This window comes from Amblyraja radiata, chromosome 25, assembly GCF_010909765.2.
Source record: "Amblyraja radiata isolate CabotCenter1 chromosome 25, sAmbRad1.1.pri, whole genome shotgun sequence".
NCBI lineage: Eukaryota > Metazoa > Chordata > Chondrichthyes > Rajiformes > Rajidae > Amblyraja > Amblyraja radiata.
The window spans coordinates 19,754,284-19,778,930 of NC_045980.1; the positions used below are offsets into that span (position 1 = coordinate 19,754,284).

General features: G+C 47.6%; 1 protein-coding gene across 2 annotated transcripts in view; it reads right to left on the reverse strand.

Moving 5' to 3' along the window:
• Positions 1 to 907: 907 nt before the first annotated feature.
• The window catches only part of LOC116987377 (proline dehydrogenase 1, mitochondrial-like), a 34,181-nt gene continuing 10,441 nt past the window's right edge, over positions 908 to 24,647 (reverse strand). For both annotated transcript variants that reach the window (XM_033043370.1, XM_033043369.1), the window contains 12 exons: positions 21,807 to 21,841; positions 19,415 to 19,564; positions 18,271 to 18,335; positions 16,432 to 16,548; positions 15,075 to 15,154; positions 12,743 to 12,824; positions 11,279 to 11,371; positions 9,510 to 9,656; positions 8,131 to 8,306; positions 6,907 to 7,005; positions 4,370 to 4,458; positions 908 to 2,849 (listed from right to left, as the gene is read on the reverse strand). In XM_033043370.1, the coding sequence (XP_032899261.1) occupies positions 2,662 to 2,849; positions 4,370 to 4,458; positions 6,907 to 7,005; positions 8,131 to 8,306; positions 9,510 to 9,656; positions 11,279 to 11,371; positions 12,743 to 12,824; positions 15,075 to 15,154; positions 16,432 to 16,548; positions 18,271 to 18,335; positions 19,415 to 19,564; positions 21,807 to 21,841 (1,321 nt within the window). In that variant the 3' untranslated portion in view covers positions 908 to 2,661. The remainder of the gene's footprint in view (positions 2,850 to 4,369; positions 4,459 to 6,906; positions 7,006 to 8,130; positions 8,307 to 9,509; positions 9,657 to 11,278; positions 11,372 to 12,742; positions 12,825 to 15,074; positions 15,155 to 16,431; positions 16,549 to 18,270; positions 18,336 to 19,414; positions 19,565 to 21,806; positions 21,842 to 24,647) is intronic.

Genomic DNA, 24,647 nt, shown 5'->3' on the forward strand with positions numbered 1-24,647 from the left:
ATTGGCAGACGAGCTTATCAGGTAGAAGCAAGGAACTGCAGGAACTCAGCGGGTCAGGCAGCATCGTTGGAGAACATGGATAGGTGATGTTTTGGGTCTGGACCCTTCTTCAATCTTCAGACTGGTTTATCGGATGCTCTGCTTAACATGAATGTTAAGAATAACCTGTACTGCAAGCAATACGTACACAAATAAAATTTATTGGGAAGCTTAGGCAGGATGGAACACACGTAGAAATAAAAATACAGAAGTCAGTGGGGAAGAGCTGAACAGGCTGCAAGAGTTGGCATTGGGAACCTGCAAAGAAACAAATCCTATTGCATATTCCATTCAACCCACCCTAGCAGGGGTTACCAGAATCAATCATTCTGCCCCCTGGGATAGCCAGAGAGCTCTCTGCTTGCTATCGGGAAGGGACAAAACCAGTAGTAAACCACATTCTGGCAGTTTAGACTTTAGAGATAAAGGCTCTTCGGCCCACCGGGGCCATGCTGGACCAGCGATAACCCTGTACACTAACAATATCCTAGGAACAATTTACAATAGCCGATTAACCTATGCCTTGTGTGAAGAAGTGAAACCGGAGCACCTTGAGAAAACCCACACGGTCACAGGGAGAACGTACAAACTCCATACAGACAGCACCTGAGGTCAGGGTTGAACCTGGGCCTCTGGCACTGTGACGGAGCACCAGATCTACCAGTTGCACCACTGTGTCACCAAAGACCAGACCAAAGACCAATTAAACCAGTATCGACTAAACTTGTGGGTTAGATCTGCCAAGGTTTACATGTTTCTTTTTAAAATAGGATGGTTCAGGTCAACTAAAATGATTTGGGTATTTGCAATTCAAGTTTAGCAAAGCTCTTTCACTCAGATTAAGCCCAGGATAGAGCAACACAAACCAAGTTTTCAATCCTCTTGTGCCTATCACGACCTCTTACCTGCTGGGAATATAGGGCGATTAACAAATTACATTTGCAGCTATACATATATCCAAAATTGACAAATAATTGGGACTATTCTGCACTTTATACAAGGCGATCTTGCAACTATTTAGTCCATTGCCAAAGCAGGCAGCTTGAATTCACATGAGAGACGTGCTGGAGTAGCTGAGTGGGTCAGGCTGCACCTCTGGAGAAAACGGATGGGTGATGTTTTGGGTCGGAACCCTTCTTCAGACTGAAAGTAGGGGATGGTGGGGAAACTGGAGGTAGGAAAAGGGACACCAAGAGTTGGACCTCTGTAAAAAATCCAACCCCCACCCCCCCATTCTACTTTCTGTCTGAAGAAGGATCCCTACCTGAAATATCACTTTGTTTTTCTCCAGAGATGCTGCCTGACCTGCTGAGTTACTCCAGCACTTTGTATCCATCTTCGCTATGAACCAGCACCTGCAGTTCCTTCCTACACAGTTTGAATCCACAAGCCTGCATTAACGGTAGTGAGTTAATATATACACAATTGAGTACAGCACGTCACGTAATCAGGCGAACTTCAAAGGGAGGATGTGGTTTGCATGGTTTTACATGCAGCAGGAACACTTGTGAAATCTCCTTGGCGTTCAGTCTATGTTCCAGGTCTTGCGTTAGTCAATGACTGGAGCGGCCGAGAGCTCACGGAAGCTGCAGGCAGTATAACCCCTCGCTTCCCCCCTCGACTAGAGTAGTGTGTGTTATAATGGGCGTGACCTCTGCACTAAGACAAGGTGGTCGGCAGCTGTGTCCAAACTTTTCTCGAAGGTAGACACAAAAAGGATTGGGTGACATTTCGGGTCGAGACCCTTCAGACGCCAAACTCTTCTCGCCTGTTTAAAAGAAAATCCCTGAAGAATGATTAAAACTACGTTTGCATTGCCCAATTAAAAACAAAAGTAACAAACCCTGTTAGTAAGGCAGAATGGGTAGGTTTCCTGCTCACCATACAAAAACCTCTCACAGCAGGAGTTCAGGGTGTCTGCCAAGTCTGTGCAATTTTTCCCTGTGGCTCTTCAGCTAATATAATGTAGCAAGACACAAAGTGCTGGAGTGACTCAGCGGGTCAGGTCTCTGGAGAATATGGATAGGTGACGTTTCCTGTGAGGAACCTTCTTCAGACTGATTGTAGTGTAGGGTAGGTAAGTTGGACAAACGTTGGGCTGGGACAGAGCCTGGCAAATGATAGGTGGATACAAGTGAAGGGGGTTCGATTAGTAGATGGCTGTACAAATCCCTGTTCTCCAGAGATGCTGCCAGACCTGCCGAGTCACCCCAGCGCCTTGTGTCTTTTTTTTGCAAACCAGCACCTGCAGTTATTTTTTTGTAAAGTGAGCAGGAGTCACGAGTGGAACTGTCACGCCCATCTGGATTTTAAATACTGTTCTTACAAGTACTGCACGATAATTAAATAGCTCTGGGTTTTGGTGAGAAACACAAAGAGCCCAGGGTGTGAGAGAGAGGCAGGGCAAGTTCCGACGCAGCCTCACCGAATCTTGGCCCTAAGAAGAGTTATTCGTTTTTGTTTTACCAGAACCCTGTGCTGGAGGGAGGGGGAGGAGGGGGGAGAGAGGGGGAGAGAGACCCAATAGCTCGAACAGTCTGCATCGAGTCGTGGTGTTCCCCTTTCACCTCCACCAGGGGGCCACGCAGACACCTCGCCAAGCGTTGACGAGCCAGGACGCCTCTACAACACTGGTTTGAACAGCTCCCCCGCCACGGTCCGTCGCTTCAGTTCTCCCCACAGCAGGCGGCGCTCCCGCTGGGTTCCCGCCACCATGCCCTTGTTCTCCTGGGCCCGCCTGGACAGGTAAGGCAGGACTTCCTCCACTGGACCATACGGGACGTACTTGTACACTGGGTAGCCAGCCTGGCCTGTGGGGCAATGGAGAGTTTTAGCCGATAGAATCTCGGGCCAGTTCAGTTTAGTCTAATGTCACGTGCACCGAGGCACAGTGAAAATCTTTTTGTCGCGTGTTAACCAGTCAGCAGAAAGACAATACATGATTACAACCAATCCATTTACAGTGTATGATACATAGAAAGGAATAACCTTCAGTGCAAGGTATAGCCAGCAAAGTCCGGTCAAGGTCATTAGTGATAGGAGTAGAATTAGGCCATTCAGCCCATCAAGTCTACTCCACCATTCAACCATGGCTACAATAAGAGCACTTGCCTTTTATTGATTGATTCTTATCTCCATTACTTTAAATATTTGATTATCCCAAATATCTACCACTCTTCACTACAAAATCTGTATTTGTTAACATCGAGAGATACAGCATGGAAACAGACCCTTCGGCCCAGCGAGTTCATGCCGACCATCAATCACCCGTTCTCACTAGCTCTATGTTATCCCACTTTCTCTTCCACTCCCTACACACCAGGGGACAATTCACAATTAACCTACAAAACCCACAAGTCTTTGCGATGTGGGGAGGAAACTGGAGCAAACAAGGAGAACGTGCAAACTCCACACAGACAGCACCCCGTAGTCAGGATTGAACCCAAGTCTCTGGTGCTGTGAGACAACAGCTCTGCCCGCTGTACCACTGGGAGAACATTGCTCTTTCCTCTCGAGATCTGAGAGCACATGTTTCTTGAGTAGGATTTGAACCTATGACCTCCACAGGCATGAGGCAAGATCATTAACAACTCAGATATACCATGGAAGGCACAAAGTGCTGGAGTATCTCAGCAGGTCAAGCAGCATCTCTGGAGAACATGGATAGCTGACGTTTCGGGTGGGGATCCTTCTCCAGACTGCCATACAAAGGATTGCACTAGTCTGAAGCAAGGCCCTGTTATGAACCATCGCCTGCATGATAATGTATGATGAGGGTTTGACGGCACTGGGCCTGTACTCGCTTGAGTTTAGAAGAATGGGGGGGGGGGGACCTCATTGAAGCTTACCGAATAGTGAAAGGCCTGGATAGAGTAGATGTGCAGAGGATGTTTCCAATAGTTTGAGAGTCTAGGACTAGAGGGCACGGCCTCAGAATAATAGAACATACCTTTAGAAAGGAGATGAGGAGAAATTTCCTTAGCCAGAGGGTGGTGAATCTGTGAAATTCATCGTAACAGACAGCTGTGGAGGCCAAATCATCGGGTATTTTTAAGAGTTTGATAGATTCTTGATTAGTACAGGTGTCAGGGGTTATGGGGAGAAGGCAGGAGAATGGGTCGTTCAAGAGGGAAAGATAGATCAGCCTTGTTTAAATGGCAGAGTAGATATGATGGGCTGAGTGGCCTAATTCTGCTCCTATGACTTATGAACTGTCAATTTCCACCACGGATGCTGCCTGACCGGCCGAGTTCCTGCGTCACTGTGTGTTTAGTGGCAGATTACACAGCACAGTGCTGGGTGTAGAAGGGTGGGTCTGGAAGGTACGTACCAAGGGGGAAGGTGATCTGATCTGACATCCCCAGCAGTTGGCCAAAGTAGATTTTCCTTGCTGAAGGGTGAAGACCTAGTTCGTGCATCCTGCAAGCAAAAGAAGCAGCAATTAGCAGCCAAAGGTCCAGCCTGCAAGCCGGCACCCCCTTTAAAAAAAAAATTATTTACAATAATATGTACAGTATGAAATAAATCAAAACAAACCCCACCAGCATGATACAAATCAAACAAATATTCTTCAATGCTAAATATATTATTATACAACTGTATCACCATCCTTATTAAGGATGCATTCCACCCCCGCGTGGTGCCCAGCGGACCCGGAAATCCGCCCGGGCGCCCGTGAACAGCGCGCAGTCCCTCTCTAATACAACCCGGGCCTTCTCGGCACCTCTTGAGGTTGAGTTTGCCGCCACGGCAGAAGCCGCCCAGGAGCAGCCGAGAAGCTGGAGACGGAGCCTCGTGGGTCGACGATCCTCGCGGGTCGGAGCCTGCGGCCGACGGAGCCTGGGTCGACAGAGCCCGCGGCTGGGGCGGCACCGTGGAGTCGTCAGGAGGGGACCCGGCGGAGAGCGTGGATTTATCATGGATCAGGGTTCGGAGTGAGTTGGAGGATGCACTGCCGGGAACCAAGGAGGGGGCGACCGCTGTGAGGTGGGGGTGGGGGGTGGGGGCAGAACAAAGGAGGACCTGGTATGGTATACTTTGTAATCAGCTCCCTTTATGTGGCGACTATTTGCACTGAAAGAATTTCACTGTGACTTGGCACATGTGACAAAAAAGTATTCAATTCAATTCAAATCAGTGTGGTGTTGCGAAAGATCACCTCTATTCACCGACACATTGATTACAGATACCAGAGCCTCAATCATTGACATTGCACAGCGCAGCATTGTCTAAGGGGTCGGAATCCTACGGCCCCTGGGCCGAATGCGGCCCGTAATGCGGCGTATTTTTTTCCCAGTAATTATCCGGCCCGCAGACTTCCTTCATCTCCGGTACCTCCCGGGCCCGAGGCTGCGGCGCCCAGGCACGGTGATGCAAGGACGCCTCCTCCAGCGGCTGCAATGGCGGAGCCGCCAATCGCCGAGCAGCTCCGCTCTAAGATCTTTGGCGCCGCGCTCTGGCTGTACCACATCCTGCGTAAAGCCGCCGGCGCGACCACGCACCTTCTGTGTCTGGGCTTCACTGTCGGGATCGGGTTTGTCAATAGGCCGGGGACGAGTGAGTGTGAGTATTTGAGCCTCTGCCTTCTGGACAGAGCCAAGGTAATGGTCTGTAGCTGCGCCATGTTGGTGAGCGCCTGTAACTAGGGGCCAGTGGGGTCCTCGAAGGGAACTATGTGAGCACGTGATAGATGTGGCCCGCCATCCACTCACAGACATGCGTCCTGGCCCCTATGCAGAACAAGGTTGCCGACCCCTGGTCTAAATCATCGTGAATACTAAATCCAAGATGAAACACGAGAGAATATGCAGCCGAAAAATAAGTTTGTATTCCTTGGGAAGGGATCGATTCACAGCAACAGTAGACAATATGTCCACCTCGCACGGCACCTTAGTTAGCTGGTTAGCTTGGTTATTGCCACGTGTACCGAAGTATGGTGAAAAGCTTTTTCGTTGCAGTCAGTGGAAAAACTATATACATGATTACAATGAAGCCATCCATAGTGTTGAATTACAGGGTAAAGGGAATAATGTTTAGTGCAAGATAAAGTCCAATCAAAGATCGTCCGAGTGTCTCCAATGAGGAAGATGGGAGGACAGGACCATTCACTAGTTGGTGATAGGATGGTTCAGTTGCCTGACAACAGCTGGGAAGAAACTGTCCCTGAATCTGGAGGTGTGTGATTTCATACTTCTATACCTCTTGCCTGATGGGAGAGGGGAGAAGAGGGTAGGACTGGTCCTTGATTATGCTGCTGGCCTTGCCGAGGCAGCGTGAAATGTAGATGGAATCAATGGAAGGGGGGTTGGTTTGTGTGACGGTCTGGGCTGCGTCCACAATTCTCTGCTATTTCTGGCGGTCTTGGGTGGAGCTGTTCCCAACCCAAGCTGTGATGCCTCCCGCTAAAATGCTTTCTATGGCACATCTGTAGAAGTTGGTGAGAGTTGTTGGGGACTGCGAGCTGCCGGAGTAGGATGTTTGGTCATTTGGACATCTGAAAACTTTGAGGCACATGGACCAAACATGGGCAAATGGGACCAGCATCGATGAGGCATCTTGTATGGCATCAACGAGAGTTGGACCAAAGGTGATATATGACTATTACTTTATCCACACTCACCCCCAGATGCCCAAGAGGGAAAGGAGCAGGAAGTAGATAGAGAGTGTGAGATTTATATATTAAAATAACATTTTTAGCCACCAAGTTTAAAGTTTGCTGGACTTGGCCCAGCTGGTAGACTGAGGAAATGGGAAAGAAGAGACACGATATCTCAATCAGTTCAGCTCCACCAGGGGAAGAGGGGTTAGCATAGGGACGAAGAGGACAGCATCCCTTTAGGACGTGAGAAAGCCAGCCGGCAGTGGTACCTCTGCAGCGTGTAGTTAACGGTCGCCTCGTTGTGGGAGGCCACCATCACATTGGCCCTTCTGTTCACTTTGATTTCATCCAGGATGTAATCCAAGCACCTGCAATGCGAGCATCAAAACATCAGGAACCCCAGTAACCCAGAGCACTCCACACCACCCCCCCCGCACGCGTACACTACTCAGCGGGTCAGGCAGCATCACTGGCGAAAAGGAAGAGTTAACGTTTCAGGTCGGGACCCTACCTTCAGACCTGAAACGTCACCCATTCCTTCTCCCCAGAGATGCTGCCTGTCTCGCTGAGTTACTCCAGCATGTTGCGTCCAAACTCAGTGTAAACCAGCATCTGCAGTTCCTTCCCTGCAGGGACTCAACACTGGCTGGACAGAGGACACTCATTGTGGTCGTGTGATCTGAGCTACCACACACCATACCACAACCTCAGGGGGTAGCAGGTTATACTGAGGGTGCAATCTAGCCCATTCAAGATATACCCAGGCTGGGGGGAAGGGAGAGCCCTCGACTGTTCCTTTGAGTCATTATCGGGTTAATTGACCTACAAACCCGCTCGTCTTTGGGATGTGAGAGGAAACCAGAGCACCCGGAGAAACCCACGTGGTCACAACGAGAATCTGCAAACTCCACACAGACGTCATCTCCATTGGTAGAAAGCTATGATCAGGCCCTATCATGTACATCGATTACACCCCTGTGAACATTGGGCACAGCCTTCCTTGGCACTCATCTGCTGTCTACCTGGTTAATCCGGGGCGACTCAGGGCGCAGCGGGTAGAGCCACTGCCACACAGTGCCAGAGACCCGGATTCAATCCTGACCCTGGGTGCTGTCTGTGCGGAGTTTGCACGTTCTCCCTGTGACCGTGTGGGTTTCCTCCGGATGCTCCGATTTGCTCCCACATCCCAAAGACGTGCGGGTTTGTAGGTTAATTGTCTTCTGTAAATTGCCCCCTCGTGTGTAGGGAGTGGACGGGAAAGTGGGATGACAGATAACTAGGGTGATCGATGGTTGACATGGACTTGGTGGGCTGAAGGGCCTGTTTCCCTGCTGTATCACTTAACGCGCAAAAAAAAAAACTCTTCATTGACACCCCGATCCATTCACAAGTCTTCACTCGCCCTCATCTCCATTCACAACTCTGCGATTTCACCATCCTCTCCATTCACAACTCTTCACTTCACTCCCCCTTTGAAGAGGCGTCCACGATACCTGTGGTACATGACATTTGTGGCTTTGTAACTCTCGTTGATGGGATCCTCGTATCCAACCTCCTTGGCCCGCTTTCGCTCCTGCTGCATGTACGCTCCCCTCACCAGCTTTGCCCCAAAGTACCAGTTCTCTCTCCGGGCCAGTTCCACATCCACTGTTACGTTATCGTAAGCATCCTGCGAGGAGAAGGGGGGGGAGATGAAGGAGAAAGTGTAAAGCATCTCACCCTGCCTCACCGCCCCTAATCAGCAGAGCTTCAACGAGGAACTAAAGAACAGCTCAGAGATATTCTTTTGAACTACTACAGCTGTGCAGTAGAGAGCAAAGATAGACACAAAAAACTGGAGTAACTCAGCAGATCAGACAGCATCTCTGGAGAAAAAGGAATAGGTGAAGTTTCTGGTTGAGATCCTTCTTCAGTTTGAAGAAGGATCTCAACCTGAAATGTCACCTATTCCCTTCCTCTAGAGATACTATCTGACCCGTTGAGTCTTTGTGTCTAGCTCCAGCTTTTTGTGTCTATCTCCGGTTTAAACCAGCATCTACAGGAGAGAGCAGACTGACTGGTTGCATCACGGCCTGGTTCAGCAACGCGAACGCCCAGGAATGGAGGAGATTATAAAAAGAGGTGAATACTGCCCAGTCCATCACAGGTACCGACCTCTCAACCATGGTAGGGATATACATGATTTGCTGCCTCAAGACGGCAGCCAGCATCTTCAGAGACCCACACCAGCCTGGCCGCCCTCTCATTTCACTCCTACCATCGGGCAGGAGCTTGAAATCTGTAACGTCCAGGTGCAGGAGCAACATCTTCACTACGACTATTTAGGCGATAAACACTGCAAATAAGCTCCAAACTATATATACTTGGGGACATTTATTTTTGACTTAGGTCATGGGTTTGAGGCGAGGACATATGTTTAAGGCGAGGGGAAAATTTAATAGGAACCCGGTGGGTATATGGATTGAGCTACCAGTGCAGGCGGTTGAGGCATGTACTATACCCACATTTAAAAGACATTTGAACATGTAGATGGATAGGAAAGGTTGCGGGATATTAGCCAAATGTGGGCATGAGGGACTAGAAATGCCATAGATGCTGCTGCACCCGCTGAGTTTCCCCAGCAATTTTGTGTACCCACTAGAAAGGGCATGTTGGTTGGCATGAGCAAGTTGGGCTGAAGGGCCTGTTTCCATGCTGTATGACTCTACGACACGAGCACTGTACATGATCACAGTCTACCTGTGCGCTATAAAGCCAATGCACTCGTGACTGTAAACATGGATGGATTATGTCCTTTACAGGTGTACGGATAGGAAGGGTTGAGAGGGATCTAGACCAAATGCAGGTGAATGGGACAGGCCCTCGGACTCACCCTCAGGTAGCACTGGTAGGTGTTGAAGATGACGGGCTTCTCCGTGTTGAACTTACGCTGCATCTCCAGGGTCAGTCTGCTGATGGCCGGCTGGAAGTAGGTCTGCTCAGCGTCAACCATGAGGCAGACGCCCATCTCCAGGGCTCTCTGGAGGAGACAGGAAGGTTCACAGGTTAATGTCCCAATTTGGCCTGAGGAGAAACATTACTGCCGCCTCTGTGCTGTAGACCATGGAACAGTGCAGCACAAGAACAGGCCCTTCGGCCCACACTGTCCTTGCTGGACACAATGCCAAGTTAAACTAATCTCCTCAGTTATCCATGTTCCTCCATATCCAGGTGTCTGCCTCGGACTTGTAAATGCCACTTGATATCTGCCTCCACCCCCGGCACTGTGTTCCAGGCACCCATCCTCCTCTGTGCATAAACCCTGCCCCGCATATCTCTTTTAAACTTGGCCCCTCTCACTTTGAACTATGCCCTCTGGTTTTTGACATGTACACCCTTGCAAAAAGGTTCTGACTGTCTAACCTATCTTTGCCTCGCATCATTTGATATACTTCTAACAGGTCTGATAGCATGGAAGTCTTATATACTTCCATCCACCCGTTCTGGAGGAAACAATCCAAGTCTGTTTAATCTCCCCTTTTAGCGAATACCCTCTGATCCATGCAGCATTCTGGCAATCCACTTCTCTCCAAAGCCTCCACATCATAAGCTCATGTGATAGGAGTAGAATTAGGCCATTCGGCCCATTAAATGTACTATAGAGATTAATTCCTTAGAAACAAATTGTCTCGTGTTCATAAGGTCATGTGATAGGAGCAGAATTAGACCATTCGGCCCATCAAGTCTACTCCGTTGTTCAATTCCTGTAATCGGGCGATCAGAAATGCTCCCAATTCAGTTGAACCAATGTTATTTAAAGCTGCGTCATGATTACCCGACTCTTCTAATCAATGTCCCGACCTATGAAGGCAAGCAAACCACATGCCTTATTTACCACTGTATCTTTTTTTTTTTTTTTTTTAAACCTTTATTTAACCAGGAGAAGTCTCATTGAGATTAAAAATCTCTTTTACAAGAGAGTCCTGGCCAAGACAGGCAGCAGCACAGTTCCACAGTTACAGACAATAATTTAAAAACAACAGAGAACATATGTGGAACAACAGAGAGTGGTGAATCTCTGGAACTCTCTGCCACAGAGGGTAGTCGAGGCCAGTTCATTGGCTATATTTAAGAGGGAGTTAGATGTGGCCCTTGTGGCTAAGGGGATCAGAGGGTATGGAGAGAAGGCAGGTACGGGATACTGAGTTGGATGATCAGCCATGATCATATTGAATGGCGGTGCAGGCTCGAAGGGCCGAATGGCCTACTCCTGCACCTAATTTCTGTTTCTATGTTTCTATATAAATAGAGTCACTTGTATCTACTTGCGTTGCCACTTTCAGGGAGCTACACACTCGAACCCAAAGACTCCTCTAACTCGAGTTACTTCATTTCTTGCTAACAGTAGAAGCTGACTTTCCGTGCGGTGAGTTCAAGCGAGTGGGAAGGAATATTCACAGGCAGTCTGATGAAGGGTCCCGACCCGAAATGTCACCCATCCTTTTACTCCCGATATGCTGCCTGACCTGCTGAGTTACTCCAGCACTTTGTGCCTATCAGTTGCGAAACGACCTCATTTTACAGTCTAGGGCATGAGTGGTATAGGCAAGGTTGTCCTAATCTACGGTAAAATTCCCTTCGCAACTTTCCACCTCTTCCTACCTTTGCCAGGACATCAATTCGCTGCAGCATCCTCTTCATCTGCAGTTCCTCCTGCTCTGTGAACTGGAGCAGCAATGGCTCGATCGTCCCAGTCTGTGGAAAAACATAGACGTTACCTCCGCCCCTCCCCAGGCTTGTTCACCCCAAGTCACCCACAACTGTACCACATTACAAGTCACAACAAACCCAGATTTCAATGACAACATTTTTTGATGTTGAAACACCGTGGGTTCTCTCAGTGCGTTCCCTGGCGCGTACTGTTAAGGCAATGAATAAACCTAATTTGTTCGAGGAAATTCACCACCGATCTACAAGATGTTTTATTTTGTGTCTGTTCCTATCCGAGCTGAGCCCTAAGTAACGTTAGATTCAAGATACAGGTTGTAACATAAAGTTCCCTGCTACTGTGTTGAGGATTCGTATAGCAGGAAAATGCATTTGTAGCTGTTTCAGCTGGGCAGCAGCCATGCTGTTGGTTTAAGATACAATGGCTGAGATTGGGCGTTTTTAATTAACCACATTTTACTTGTTCTCTTTTAGTTCAGTTTATTGTCGAGTTTAGTTTAGTTTAATTTAGAGATACAACGCGGCAACAGGCCCTTCGCCCCACCGAGTCCGCACCGACCAGCGATCCCCGCACATTAACACATTAGGGGCAATCTTACATTTATACCGAGCCAATTAACCTACAAACTTGTACGTCTTTGGAGTGTGGGAGGAAACCGAAGATCTCGGAGAAAACCCACGCAGAGAGAATGTACAAACTCCGTACAGACAGCACCCACAGTCAGGATCGAACCGGGGTCTCTGGCGCTGTCAGGCAGCAACTCTACCGCTTCGTCACCGTGCTGCCCACGTGTACAGAAGTAGAGTGAGAAGCTGTTTTGTCGTGTGCTATCCAGTTAGCGGAAAAAACACGTGATTATGTGATACGTGTAAAATATCACATACTCCATCAAATATTTAAGCCCAGGTAGCACATACCACATAAACAAACCTATGAATACAAAACCATTCTCTATTGTATTCACAAGGAACTGCAGATGCTGGAATTTTGACGAGAACACAAAGTGCTGAAGGAACTCAGCGGATCATGAGGATCTGTGGAGCACATGGATGGGTGACGTCTTGGGTCCATCAATGGGTCCCAATGCAAAATATAATTTACCCATATTCTCCACAGATGCTGCCTGACCTGTTGAGTTCCTCCAGCGTTTATCATCTATTGTAGACAGGTTTATCAATCCGATCATTATTTTCAGAGACATCTCACCCTACCCAGCTATGTCTGGATAAGGGTCCCGACCCGAAAAGGGTTACCCACCCTTTTTTCTCTAGAGATGCTGCCTGGCCCGCTGAGTTACTCCAGCACTTTGTGACTATCTTTGGTGTATATACCAGCACCTGCAGTTCCTTACTACACAGCCCGTCTATGTTGCGGAGAACTTGGCTCAGGCTTTGTACCTGCACATTTGGAACCACAAAGAGTTTGGCAACTTTAGTTCGGTTGTCGATCAAACTGTTCCAGTCCAGCAGGTCGACAGTACTGAAAACAAAGGGAAAGAAGGGGGGAGAAGGGGGAAAGAAGGAGTGAAGACAACTTTTAAGAACCCAGACAACTTTCAATAAGCCAGAGATACACAGCTGTGAAGTTCGGCGGACATTTAACATTACCGGTCGGTTATCCTTGGTTCTGAAAACTCCTGATTATGTATTTTTTCCCCAATGAGTCAATGAAAATGACCGGTCAGCAAAGGCGATTAACTAAAACTACCTACGACTACCCATAACTACATGGCAACCCCACTACAACTGCACCTACGACTACAGAATCATCGATTTTCTCCAGGGCGACATGTTGAAAAATTTGCAGCGACCATACTGAGGCCGCGACTAGTTCCCAGAATGTGGGACTCCTCGTGACCATGAAGCAGACTCACCAGGGATTCATCAGCGAACACGTGGCAACCATGTGGCAAGCGCAGTCTCCTGCACTTGCCTAAAAAATCGCCTAAGTGGAACAGGCCATTGACTCACTGAGTTACTCCAGCATCTGAGAGGCGATAGACAGTCAGAACCTTATTCCCCAGGGTGGAAATGCCAAAGACCCGAAGGTAAGGCTTCAAGGTGAGAGGGACTAAGATTAAAGGAGGTACACAAAATTGCTGGGGAAACTCAGCGGGTGCAGCAGCATCTATGGAGCGAAGGAAATAGGCGACGTTTCGGGCCGAAACCCTTCTTCAGACTAAAGATTAAAGGAGTTGTGTGGGGCAAGTTTTATTTTTACACACACAGCGAGCGCCTGGAACGCGCTGCCAGGGGTGGTGGTGGAGACAGATACAATAGTGGTGTTTAAGAGGCCTTTAGATGGGTGCAAGTTAATGTAGAGAACAGAGGGACATGGATCACGTGCAGGGCAGAGATGAGTTTCACTTGGCATCTGACGAAAGACATTCTCGCCATAGAGGGAGTACAGAGAAGGTTCACCAGACTGATTCCTGGGATGTCAGGACTTTCATATGAAGAAAGACTGGATAGACTCGGCTTGTACTCGCTAGAATTTAGAAGATTGAGGGGGGATCTTATAGAAACTTACAAAATTCTTAAGGGGTTGGACAGGCTAGATGCAGGAAGATTGCTCCCGATGTTGGGGAAGTCCAGAACTAGGGGTCACAGTTTAAGGATAAGGGGGAAATCTTTTAGGACCGAGATGAGGAAAACATTTTTCACACAGAGAGTGGTGAATCTCTGGAATTCTCTGCCACAGAAGGCAGTTGAGGCCAGTTCATTGGATATATTTAAGAGGGAGTTAGATGTGGCCCTTGTGGCTAAAGGGATCAGGGGGTATGGAGAGAAGGCAGGTACAGGATACTGAGTTGGATGATCAGCCATGATCATATTGAATGGCAGTGCAGGCTCGAAGGGCCGAATGGCCTACTCCTGCACCTATTTTCTATGTTTCTATCATGGTTGGAATGGACATTGTGGGCTGAAGGGCCTGTTCCTGTGCTGTACTGTTCTATGTTCTAATCTCAGGTTTTCATAATGGGCCTGTCCCACTTACGCAATTTTTTTCGACCACTCGCAGCAGGGCGCCGAAAAATGTTTTACCGACCTGCTGCGACTATAACGGGTGCCAGCAAGAGTGCCCAAAAAATTCATGTAAGTGGGACAGGCCCTTAACTCTCCAGCTAACTATCCTCGGCACACTCTCCAATACCTCGATGGTTTGTAACGTGTAACATTTATCACCGCAGACAATATTCCATATGCTGACTGAAACGGAATTCCAAAGATTCCTTCCCATCCTACGAGAAGAAACATCTTATCTCATCCCAGTGCTAGAGAGACTCCCTACTATCCCAAGGGCAGCGACTCTTTTGTTCCACACTCCCAATTTAGAATTAAACGAACATAACACAATAATTTGTACATCTTTTTGCTGAAAACATATTTTCTTACAAGTTCCAGGAAAACGGTGCAGCAAAAGGCCCCGCTGAGCTATAGGTTAATAACTTAAGAACTGAAGTGGAATGAAATCTGGCACTCAGCGGTTCAGGCACTCGCCCATGCATTAAAAACAACTGCAATTGAAAACCGGCCCGTTTCCCACCAACGGCTTTTGCGCGGGTCTCAGGAAGGATCTGCGTAATTAACGTTAACATCAGCGCGGCAAGGGCAGCACCCAGATAGCCGCCAAAGAACATTCTAGAAGAGCAGCGGATGTCAAGGAGCAGCATGCAGACCCATGCGCCGAGCTAGAGGCACAGAGATTTTCCTCAAACCAGCTGCTCACCCAGATAGTCCAATCTTCTCTCCGGTGAACCAGTGGGTGATTTCGTCCAAGGTGCCAATGCCAAGTCTAGCCAAAGTCTCCTGTGCAAAAGGACAAAGAGGAGCTGCTTTACATTGGGATGCGTGAGATGCTTCAAACCTGATCTTAGAGTGATGGGGTCACACAGCGCGGAAACAGGCCCTTCGGTCCAACTCATCAATGCTGACCACTATGCTAGTCTCATTAGCCTGTATTTGGTCCATATCCTTCTCACCTTTCCTATCCACATACCTGTCTAAATGCCTTTTAAATGTTGTTATTGTTCCCGACTCAACTATCTCCTCTGGCAGCTCGTTCAATATACTCCCACCCTCAGTATGAAATAAAGTTGCCCTATTAAATTTTTCGCCATAAGCGCATCTCCACTGGTTCTGAATTCCCCTATCCTGGGTAAAAGACTGTGTGTATTCACCTATTCCCCTAATGATTTTATACACCTCTGTAAGATTACCCCTCAGCCTCCTGCGCTCCACTGAATCGTCTTAGCCTGCTCAACCTCTCCCTATAGGCCATGCCCTCGAGTCCTGGCAACATCATTGTAAATCTTTCCTGGCTTCCCTCTAGTTTTTGACAGCCCAGAACCAAATGTTTTTTAAACCCATCGTTGAATTGATAGCAGCTACCTCGCCCCTTGGTTATGCACTTGTCTCAATTCCCAGCAACAGTCACCGACAAAAATCACGGTTTGATATCTCGCCATTAATGTCATTCCCTTCCTACTCACACCGTCGGGCAGGTTGACATCAAATAATTATTTATTCATCACATTTAAGAATTAAATTATGCTGCATCGCTGATTGGCTAATCAGAAATTAGCACGGTCTCATTCGTTTTGGAGATACAATGTGGCCACAGGCCCTTCGGCCCATTGAGTCCACGCTAACCAGTGATCACCTGCACCCTAGTTCTATCCAACACACCAAGGACAATTTACAGAGGCCAATTAACCTACAAACCTGCACGTCTTTGGAGTGCGGGAGGAAACCGGAGCACCCGGAGAAAACCCATGCGGTCACGGGGAGAACGTACAAACTCCGTACAGACAGCTCCCGTAGTTAGGATCGAACCCGGGTCTCTTGCGCTATAAGTCACAACTCTACCGCTGCGCCACCGTGCCGCCCCATTCAATCTCATTGGTGAACCTCAGACCATCTGCACTCAGACTTTACCTTGCACTAAATGTCATTCCATTTATCCCCTATCTGTGCACTGTGGACGGCTTGATTGTAATCATGTGTAGTCTCACCACTGACTGGATAGCACGTGACAAAAAGGTGACAATGATAAACTAACCCGCGCTGGCACCCTCCCCTCTCACCTGCAGATGTTCGAGGTCCAGCTTGGTGTCGACTGCGGCCTGACCGGCCAGGCCCTGCTCAGCAGCCAGATGGCGGAAGAAACTGCGCCACTTGACCAGCACCTCGGAGAACTGGAGCTACGGCAGCGAGACAGAGGAAAAGCCGTGAAGCGGTCGTAATGTGTGAAACAAGCAACTGCGAGCGCTGGTTTACACAAAGTGCTAGAGTAACTCAGCAGATCAGGCAGCATCTCTGGAACAGTCTGAAGAAGGGTCTCGACCCGAAACGTCATCCATTCCCTCTATCCAGAGATACTGCCTGTCCCGGCTGAGTCACTCCAGCATTTTGTGTCTATCTTCGGTGTAAACCAGCATCTGCAGTTCCATCTTGCACATCTCTGGAGAACATGGATAAGCTATGTTTTGGGTCAGGACCCTTCTTCAGAGATGCTGCCTTACCTGCTGAATTACTCCAGCACTTTGGATTTTTTTTAAAAACCCAACCTAAAGTGATTTACGTAAAAAGACACTAAGTGCTGGAGGAACTCAGCGTGTCAGGCAGCATCTCCGGTAATGAGTTACTCCAAAACTTTGTGTCCTTTTGAAAAAAAACATACAGCATGGAAACACATCGACACAAGGAACTGCAGATGCTGGTTTACCAAACAAAGTGCTCGAGTAACTTATTTCAGATATGCTGCCTGACCCGCTGAGTTATTCCAGCACTATGTGTTTGTTTTTTGCAAACCAGCATCTGCAGTTCCTTGTTTTTACTAGCAGACACTTCCCTGCTGTTTCCAAGAAAGAGGCAAGTCCCAACCCATGACCTTCAGTCAGCGCACGGACACTCCCCACTGTATGCAGAGAGATGTGTACCTCGATCCACACTAGCACACACTTCACAATGGAGGCGGTGTGGAGGGCCTTGCCTGAAGAGTTGGTGGTGACGAATACTCTTGTGACATTTAACAAACATTTAGACCAGCTCTCGAATTAACAAGTTGTAGAAGGCTATTGACCTAATGTATGTAAAAGGGATTAGGGTACGTAGATAGGTATAATGTTCTTCCTTCAAGAGCCAAGTCAATAATTTGTTATTGTCATATTTACAAACAACGGAACAATTAAAATCTTACTTGCAGCAGCTTAAGAGGCCTGTAAACACAATACATAGAAAACATAGTAAAAAAATCCAATAAATTAATAACGTCCCCACAAAAAAAGAGTGCCAAGGAGGTTAAAGTCCTTCATGCAACCAAAGCAGACCACACTGCCATAAGACCACAAGCATAGGAGCAGAATTAGGCCATTCAGCCCATCGAGTGCACCGCCATTCGATCACTGCTGATCTATTTATCCCTCTCAACCCCATTGTCCCTCCTTCTCCCTGTAACCTTTGACTCCCTCACTAATCAAGAACCGATCAATCTTCACTTTAAAACTACCCAATGACTTGTCCTCCGCAGCTGTTTATGGCAACGAATTCCAGATTCACCACCCTCCGGCTAAAGAAATTTCTCATCTCCATTCTAAATGTACGTCCTTTTATTCTGAGGCTGTGGCCTCTGGTCCTAGCCTCTCCCACACAGTTCATAGTTTATTTAGTGTTGCTGGGAAGAAGCTGCTCTCGAATCCGGTAGTCATGGTTTTCTGCACTTTCATACTCCTATACCTTCTCCCTGAGGTTAGGAGTGAAATGAGAGTGTGGACAGAATGGTGTGGGCCTTTGGTGATCTCTCACGCTCACCATCACAGTTGCCTTACACCCCCCCCCCCCCCCCCCAAAATTATGCAACATCAGCCAATAGACCACTGGCACAAGAGCACTCCAACTTTTAGACCAGGAACCTGGAGTCCTACCAGGAACTGTGGTCGTCCAAGTGCTGTCAACTTGATGGCAGCAAATCCATCCTCAGAGCTTCCACCTGTGGGAAACATAGAGTAGGTAAGGTTACTTGTGTCAGGGGGATTTCACACACCTACATAGACTTTGCCAGTAGCAGAAATAACACAGCTGGTGGGGAACAGGGTGCATACCACAATGGGCGTGTATAACCAAGGCTGTGTGGGGTGCGTGTTACAGGGAGTGCTAGAACGTGCAGGCACGCCCTGACCTACGCAAGTGTTATGTTCCGTGAACACTTACGCAAGAGATGTTACGCAAGTCGGAATCACCATCCCCATGTCCTGCTCGAAATAACTCACTGGGAGTATTAACCGTCTCGACAGCGCCCGGTTGCATCCAGGGCACTTTCTGCGACGCGCAGCTTTCTGGGTAAACGTTGCCGCCATTACCAGCTCAAGTTTCATCTCACTGTTGGGCCACTTTCAGCGGAGAGCGGCCTTCTATGTAAGCACCACCACCATTGCCGACTTGTTTCCGATGAAGATTTCAGTGATGGTACAGACTGCCTTGATTGCACAAGGGACCAAACACAGAATTGTTTACGCAAGTCACCCATTGCGTAAGAAGGGGAGTGTCTGTAAACTACCGGGGAAAGAGTTGAGCGGCTTGTGAGTAACCAGCTGTGAACGACAGGGCCAAGTGTAACGACATGGATAGGCGATATTTTGGGTCGGGACCCTTCTTCAGACTGATTGTAAGGGGGAGACGTGGGCTGAGGAGAAACCTGGAAGGGAAGAGGGCAGGACAAAGCCTAGCCAGTAATAGATTGATACAGGTGAGGAGGGATTATTTTAGTGTCCGACTCAAATGCATGGAACAAAATTAAACCACAGGTAGGAAGGAACTGTAGATGCAGGTTTACACCGAAGATATAGATACAATATGCTGAAGTAACTCAGCGGGACAGGCAGCATCTCTGGAGAGAAGGAATGAGTGACGTTTCGAGTCGAAACCCTTCTTCAGACTGGGTGACGTTTCGGGGCGAGAAGGGTCTCGACCCGAAACGTCACCCATTAAACCACGGGTAGTTCAGCCTACAGCCCTCTATATTCGCTTTGAAAGCATATATCTCCATAAGCCAATACAATGGATTCGTACCAGAAGCCATGATGCACTTCAAGAATATCTCCATGTGCTGATCACACTTGGACTCGTCTGCGTAAAAGTACGTCCGAGCACTTATGACACTCTCTCTGCGGTCTCCAAATTGCCGATGCGGTTGGAACTTCTTCTCTCGCTGAACCTCTCCTGCAGGGACAAGAAACTTCAACAGTAACGTCTGTATACACTGACCTTTGTAATGCACAAGGACTGGGTCTAATCTACAAGGGCAAGCAGCAGCCATCTCAACAACTCCATAAGAGTCATAGCTTTTCCAATGTGCCACCAAGAGCAAAGCAGCTAGCCCATCTCACCCAGTTCTCAGACCCCTGCACATTTACTCCCATTGAAGTACTTCTGACATTCCTCTTTCAAAGGTTTCTCATTGAATACGTATCCACCACCTTCAAGAGGCAGCACATCCAAATTCATATTGCATTTACATAAAAGGTTCTCTGTCATTCTACCACAGATTATAGAACACAGAACAGTACGATACAGGAACAGGAACTTCCGTTAGCTTATTGTTTAATTTACTCTTCTATAATTAGGGAACTCAGTGGAACTTAGAACACAAAACGGCTAGGCACAGGGACAGGCCCATCGGCCCACAATGCCCATGCCAAACCTGATGCCACGTTAAACTTATCTCCTCTGCTTGCACCTGATCCATATCCCTCCATTCCTTGCATATCCCAGTGTCTATCTAAAAGCCTCTTAAATGCCACTATCATATCTGCCTGCACCACCACACCTGGCAGCGTGTTCCAGGCACACACCTGTAAAATTTGGCCCACACACCTTTTTTTATAAACCGTGCCTTCTCAACTTAAAGCTATGCCCTCCAGTCTTTGACATTTCCACCTTAGAAGAAAGGTTGTGCCTTTCTACCCAATTTATTCCTCTCGTATTGAGAATTGTTTTAGAACTACACTTGTTGACCTTTTGGTCATTGGAGACGTTTCCCTCTATCTATTCAGCAACCCTACCTGACGTTACACATCTTAGTGTAGTTTAGTACAGAGCGGATCCACCCTTCGGCCCAACAAGTCCAGGCCGACCAGCGATCCCCGCACATTAACGCCACCCTACACACACTAGGGATAATTATAAATTTGTACCAAGCCAATTAACCTACAAACATGGGAGAAAACCGAATATATCTCGGAGAAAACCCACGCCGGTCACAGGGAAAAAGGACAAACTCCGTACAGACAAGCACCCGTGGTCATTATCGAACCTGGGCCTCTGGCACAGTAAGGCAGTAGCTCTACCGCTGCTCCACTGCGCCACCCTCTTGGCCCTGAGGGCTACAACAGTTTCATGCTGCATAACCGGAATCCCTCAACCAGGAGGCAGTCGGGAAAAGCTCATATCAGTTCAGTTTATTGTCACGTGTACCGAGATACAGCGAAAAATCCTTGTTGCGCGAGTGGAAAGACAATACATGATTCCAATCGAGCCATTTACAATGTATAAATACAGAAAAAGGGAATAACGTTTAGTGCGAGGTAAAGCCAGTAAAGTCCGATTAAAGATAGTCCAAGGGTCACCAATGAGGTAGATAGTAGTTCAGCACTGCCTTCTGGTTGTGGTAGGATGATTCAGTTGCCTGATAACAGCTGGGAAGAAACTGTTCCTGATCTGGAGGTGTGCAGTTTCACACCTTTTGCCCAATGGGAGAGAGGAGAAGAGGGAGTGGCCTGGGTGTGATCTATCATAATTACTCTAAAAAAAATCTTCATACCCTTCCAAAAGTGTGGTCTGACTCGCTCATTTTGGACCAAGCCAGTGTTTTCAATGGGTTAAGTAAGGTCTTCTACTTTATGCATCTTAGCGTCCAGTTAAGTAACAGCTTCAGGTTAATTGTTTTTTTCTCTCACATTGAACTCACTTCAGTATGACTCACTTCTCTCAGAGCGAGTCATATTACCTGTTAGAGCCATAAATCACAGGTACAACATGCATGAACCTTAACTGTTGCAGGCGGTTTGACATAACAGGTACACAAACCTGTATTAATCGCAGCAGAGTGCGGAAAAGATATTTACGAGGATACACAAAAATGCTGGGGAAACTCAGCGGGTGCAGCAGCATCTATGGAGCGAAGGAAATAGGCAACGTTTCGGGCCGAAACTCGGCCCGAAACGTTGCCTATTTCCTTCGCTCCATAGATGCTGCTGCACTCGCTGAGTTTCCCCAGCATTTTTGTGTACCTTCGATTTTCCAGCATCTGCAGTTCCTTCTTAAATATTTACGAGGGTGTTGCCAGGACTCAAGGCCCTGAGCTAAAGGGAGAGGTCGGGCAGGGCAGGCCTTTTTATTCCTTGAAGCGCAGGAGGCTGAGGGGTGATCATACAGCAGAGGTGTATCAAATCATGAGACTTACCTTCTCCATCTTTTAAGCCAAGAGACTCACAAGATCTAAAATTAAATTAAAAATAAATAGAATTAGCAATAAAGAGAACACCAGAGGCACACTGGAAGCCCAGAAGAAACAGGGATAAGTGTAGGAGTGGAGAAGAGAGAAGGGGAAAGGAGCTGGACACTGCATGGTGGGTACGTTTTACAATCGCATGGTGGGCAGGAAAGGGTGAGCAATCAAACCAGCAGCCGCAGTTTTGCTCTGCCTGGTTACCGAGGGCTTTTGGCTTTCAGTGAGATGTTCAAATGATGGGTAATGGAGACAAGGAATTGCAGGCGCTGGTTTACAAACAAACAACACAAGGTGCTGGAGTAACTCAGCGGCTCAGGCAACACCTTTGGAGACGTTGAATTCTTCAATTTTAGGTAACTACATAACCTTCCCTCTCTCCTTCCTTCCCTGTATAACATCCTTCTTTCCCCCCGCCCTTCATCACCCCCTCTGGTGCCCCACCTGGACTCACATCCATTTCCCCCCTCCCCCACCCCTTCCAACTCCATTCCCTCCTCTAGCTTCACAATTCACAACTCCTCGATCCTTTTGTCTCATTACATCTGTCTTTTCATCTCTGGACTTTGTCCAGCCATCTGCCTATCAAAAAACCCTCCTTTTCAGTTTACAGATACAGTTTAGGAACAGGCCCTTCGGCCCACCGAATCCGTGCTGTCCAGAGATCCCCCCCTCCCCCACATTAGTTCTATCCTACACACGAGGGATAATTTTCCCTGAAGCCAATTAGCCTACAAACCTGCATGTCTTTGGAATGTGGGAGGAAACCGGAGCACCTAGAGAAAATTCATACGGCCACAGGGAGAACGTGCAAACTCCGTACAGATAGCACCCACAGTCAGGTTCGAACCCGGGTCCCTGGCGCTGTAAGGCAGCAGCTCTATCTGTGCACCATTGTGCACACACTCCTCATCTCTATCAACCTATTGGGTGTCAGGCTTTATCCTGCGCTGCTCACTTCCAGCTTTCTCCCCCCGCACCTACTAGAAAACAGTCTGAATAAGGGTCCTGAAAATTCACCTAACCATGTTCGCCAGAGATGCTGCCTAACCCACACTGTGGGTTTTTTTTTAATGGATTCAGCAAAGGCAGGAATTATTATTGCAGATGAACAATACTATTGGAATTATTTAAAATATTCTCTGCCAGTAGGGCCTGCAACAACCAGCTCTCCTTGATCTTGGTACATTTCAGGTATGATAGTAGGCAATTAAGTCATTGTCAAACTGTGTCATATTTTCTGCCATGCAAGACCACAGCAGGGCTGTGTCAACAGCATTATCGGCTGCCCCGTCTTTACAGGGAGGCTGGAGTGCTGGAACAGCACTTCATCTGTTCCAATGATCCATGACCTCTCTTATGTAACTCAGATTTCAAGTCACAAGACAGCACACGGGACTGGCCTGGAGTGCCAGCAGGCGCAAGGACACATTCCATACTTACTCCTGGTAGAATACCTCCCTGAAAAGGGAATGGGGAATGTGCCTCGGGATCTGCTACAGTTTGAGAATGGATGTTAACCCCGGACAATTTGCCATCCTTATCGACTGTGAGGCTGCGGCCACAGTGTATGTAGAGACTGTTAGCACCATCTACGCCACCAAATTAATATTGCTTGAATGGTACAAACGTAACTCAGATTCTCCTAGGTTGCCTGTATGTGCTGGATTTCCTGTGGAATTTTTCCAACTGTTTGGTGTCTCAGGTTATTGTAAGACGCCAGGTTTAACACCCATGTAATGCACTTCATTCAAAATCAAACATCAGGAGGAACTTTGCATGGAAAACATTTCACCCACCAGTCATAAAAAACACATGCTATGAAATAGTTAAAAATTTGATTGCAAAATGTCCGTGAAAATCTCTCTAATCGTAATAAATTCTTTGACTCACAAAGCATTAATCAAATTTCAGATGTCACGTGTTTGCTTGGTTACATTCCGCCTTTAGATACATGTTCAGACTCGGCTTTAAAGTGACGGTGTCAAAATAAACTGGATTATCGACCATGTAACACAAGGAACTGCAGATGCTGGTATCTTGAGCAAAGCGCAAAGTGCTGGAGGAACTCAATGAGTCAGGCAGCATCTATGGAGGGAATGGACAGGCGGCATTTCAAGTCGGGGCCCTTCTTCACTCTGACCCGAAACACCATCTACAGGAACAGAGGACGGCACAGTGGTGCAGCGGTAGAGTTGCTGCCTCACAGCACCAGAGGCCCAGATCTGATCCTGACTAGGGCCGCTGGCTGTGTGGAGTTTGCACATTCTCCCCGTGTCCGTGTCGGTTTTCTCTGGGGTTTCCTCCCACATCCCAAAGACATGCGGGTTTGTAGGTTAATTGGCTTCAGTAAATTGTCCCTAGTGCGTACGATAGTGTGAAATAGAATTAGGTCGATGGTCGGTTTGGACTTGGTGGGCCGAATGGCCTGTTTCAATGCCGTGTCTCCAAACTAAACTGTTGCTTTAGACAAAAGTATTAATGCCCCATACTTGGGGCCTTGCCTTTCAGATAAGATTCTCAATAAGGGTGTGATATTTGACATCTTGTGCACGTGACGACTGGTGTACATTCAGCTCCAAGAACTGGTAAACTAGTTTAATAGATGGCTCTAATTTGCAAAATAAGGAGTAAGAGATTAGCTCCAAAGTCAGTAAGTTAATACAGTGGGATGTATGTGACAGTTCCGGAAGCATATCAGCATGTCCAAAAAAGTAAGAACTATATTTTCACCTTCTTTGAATTTAAAATCATTCATTTTTAATTACAAAAAGGTTAGTCAAGTTTAAAAAACTA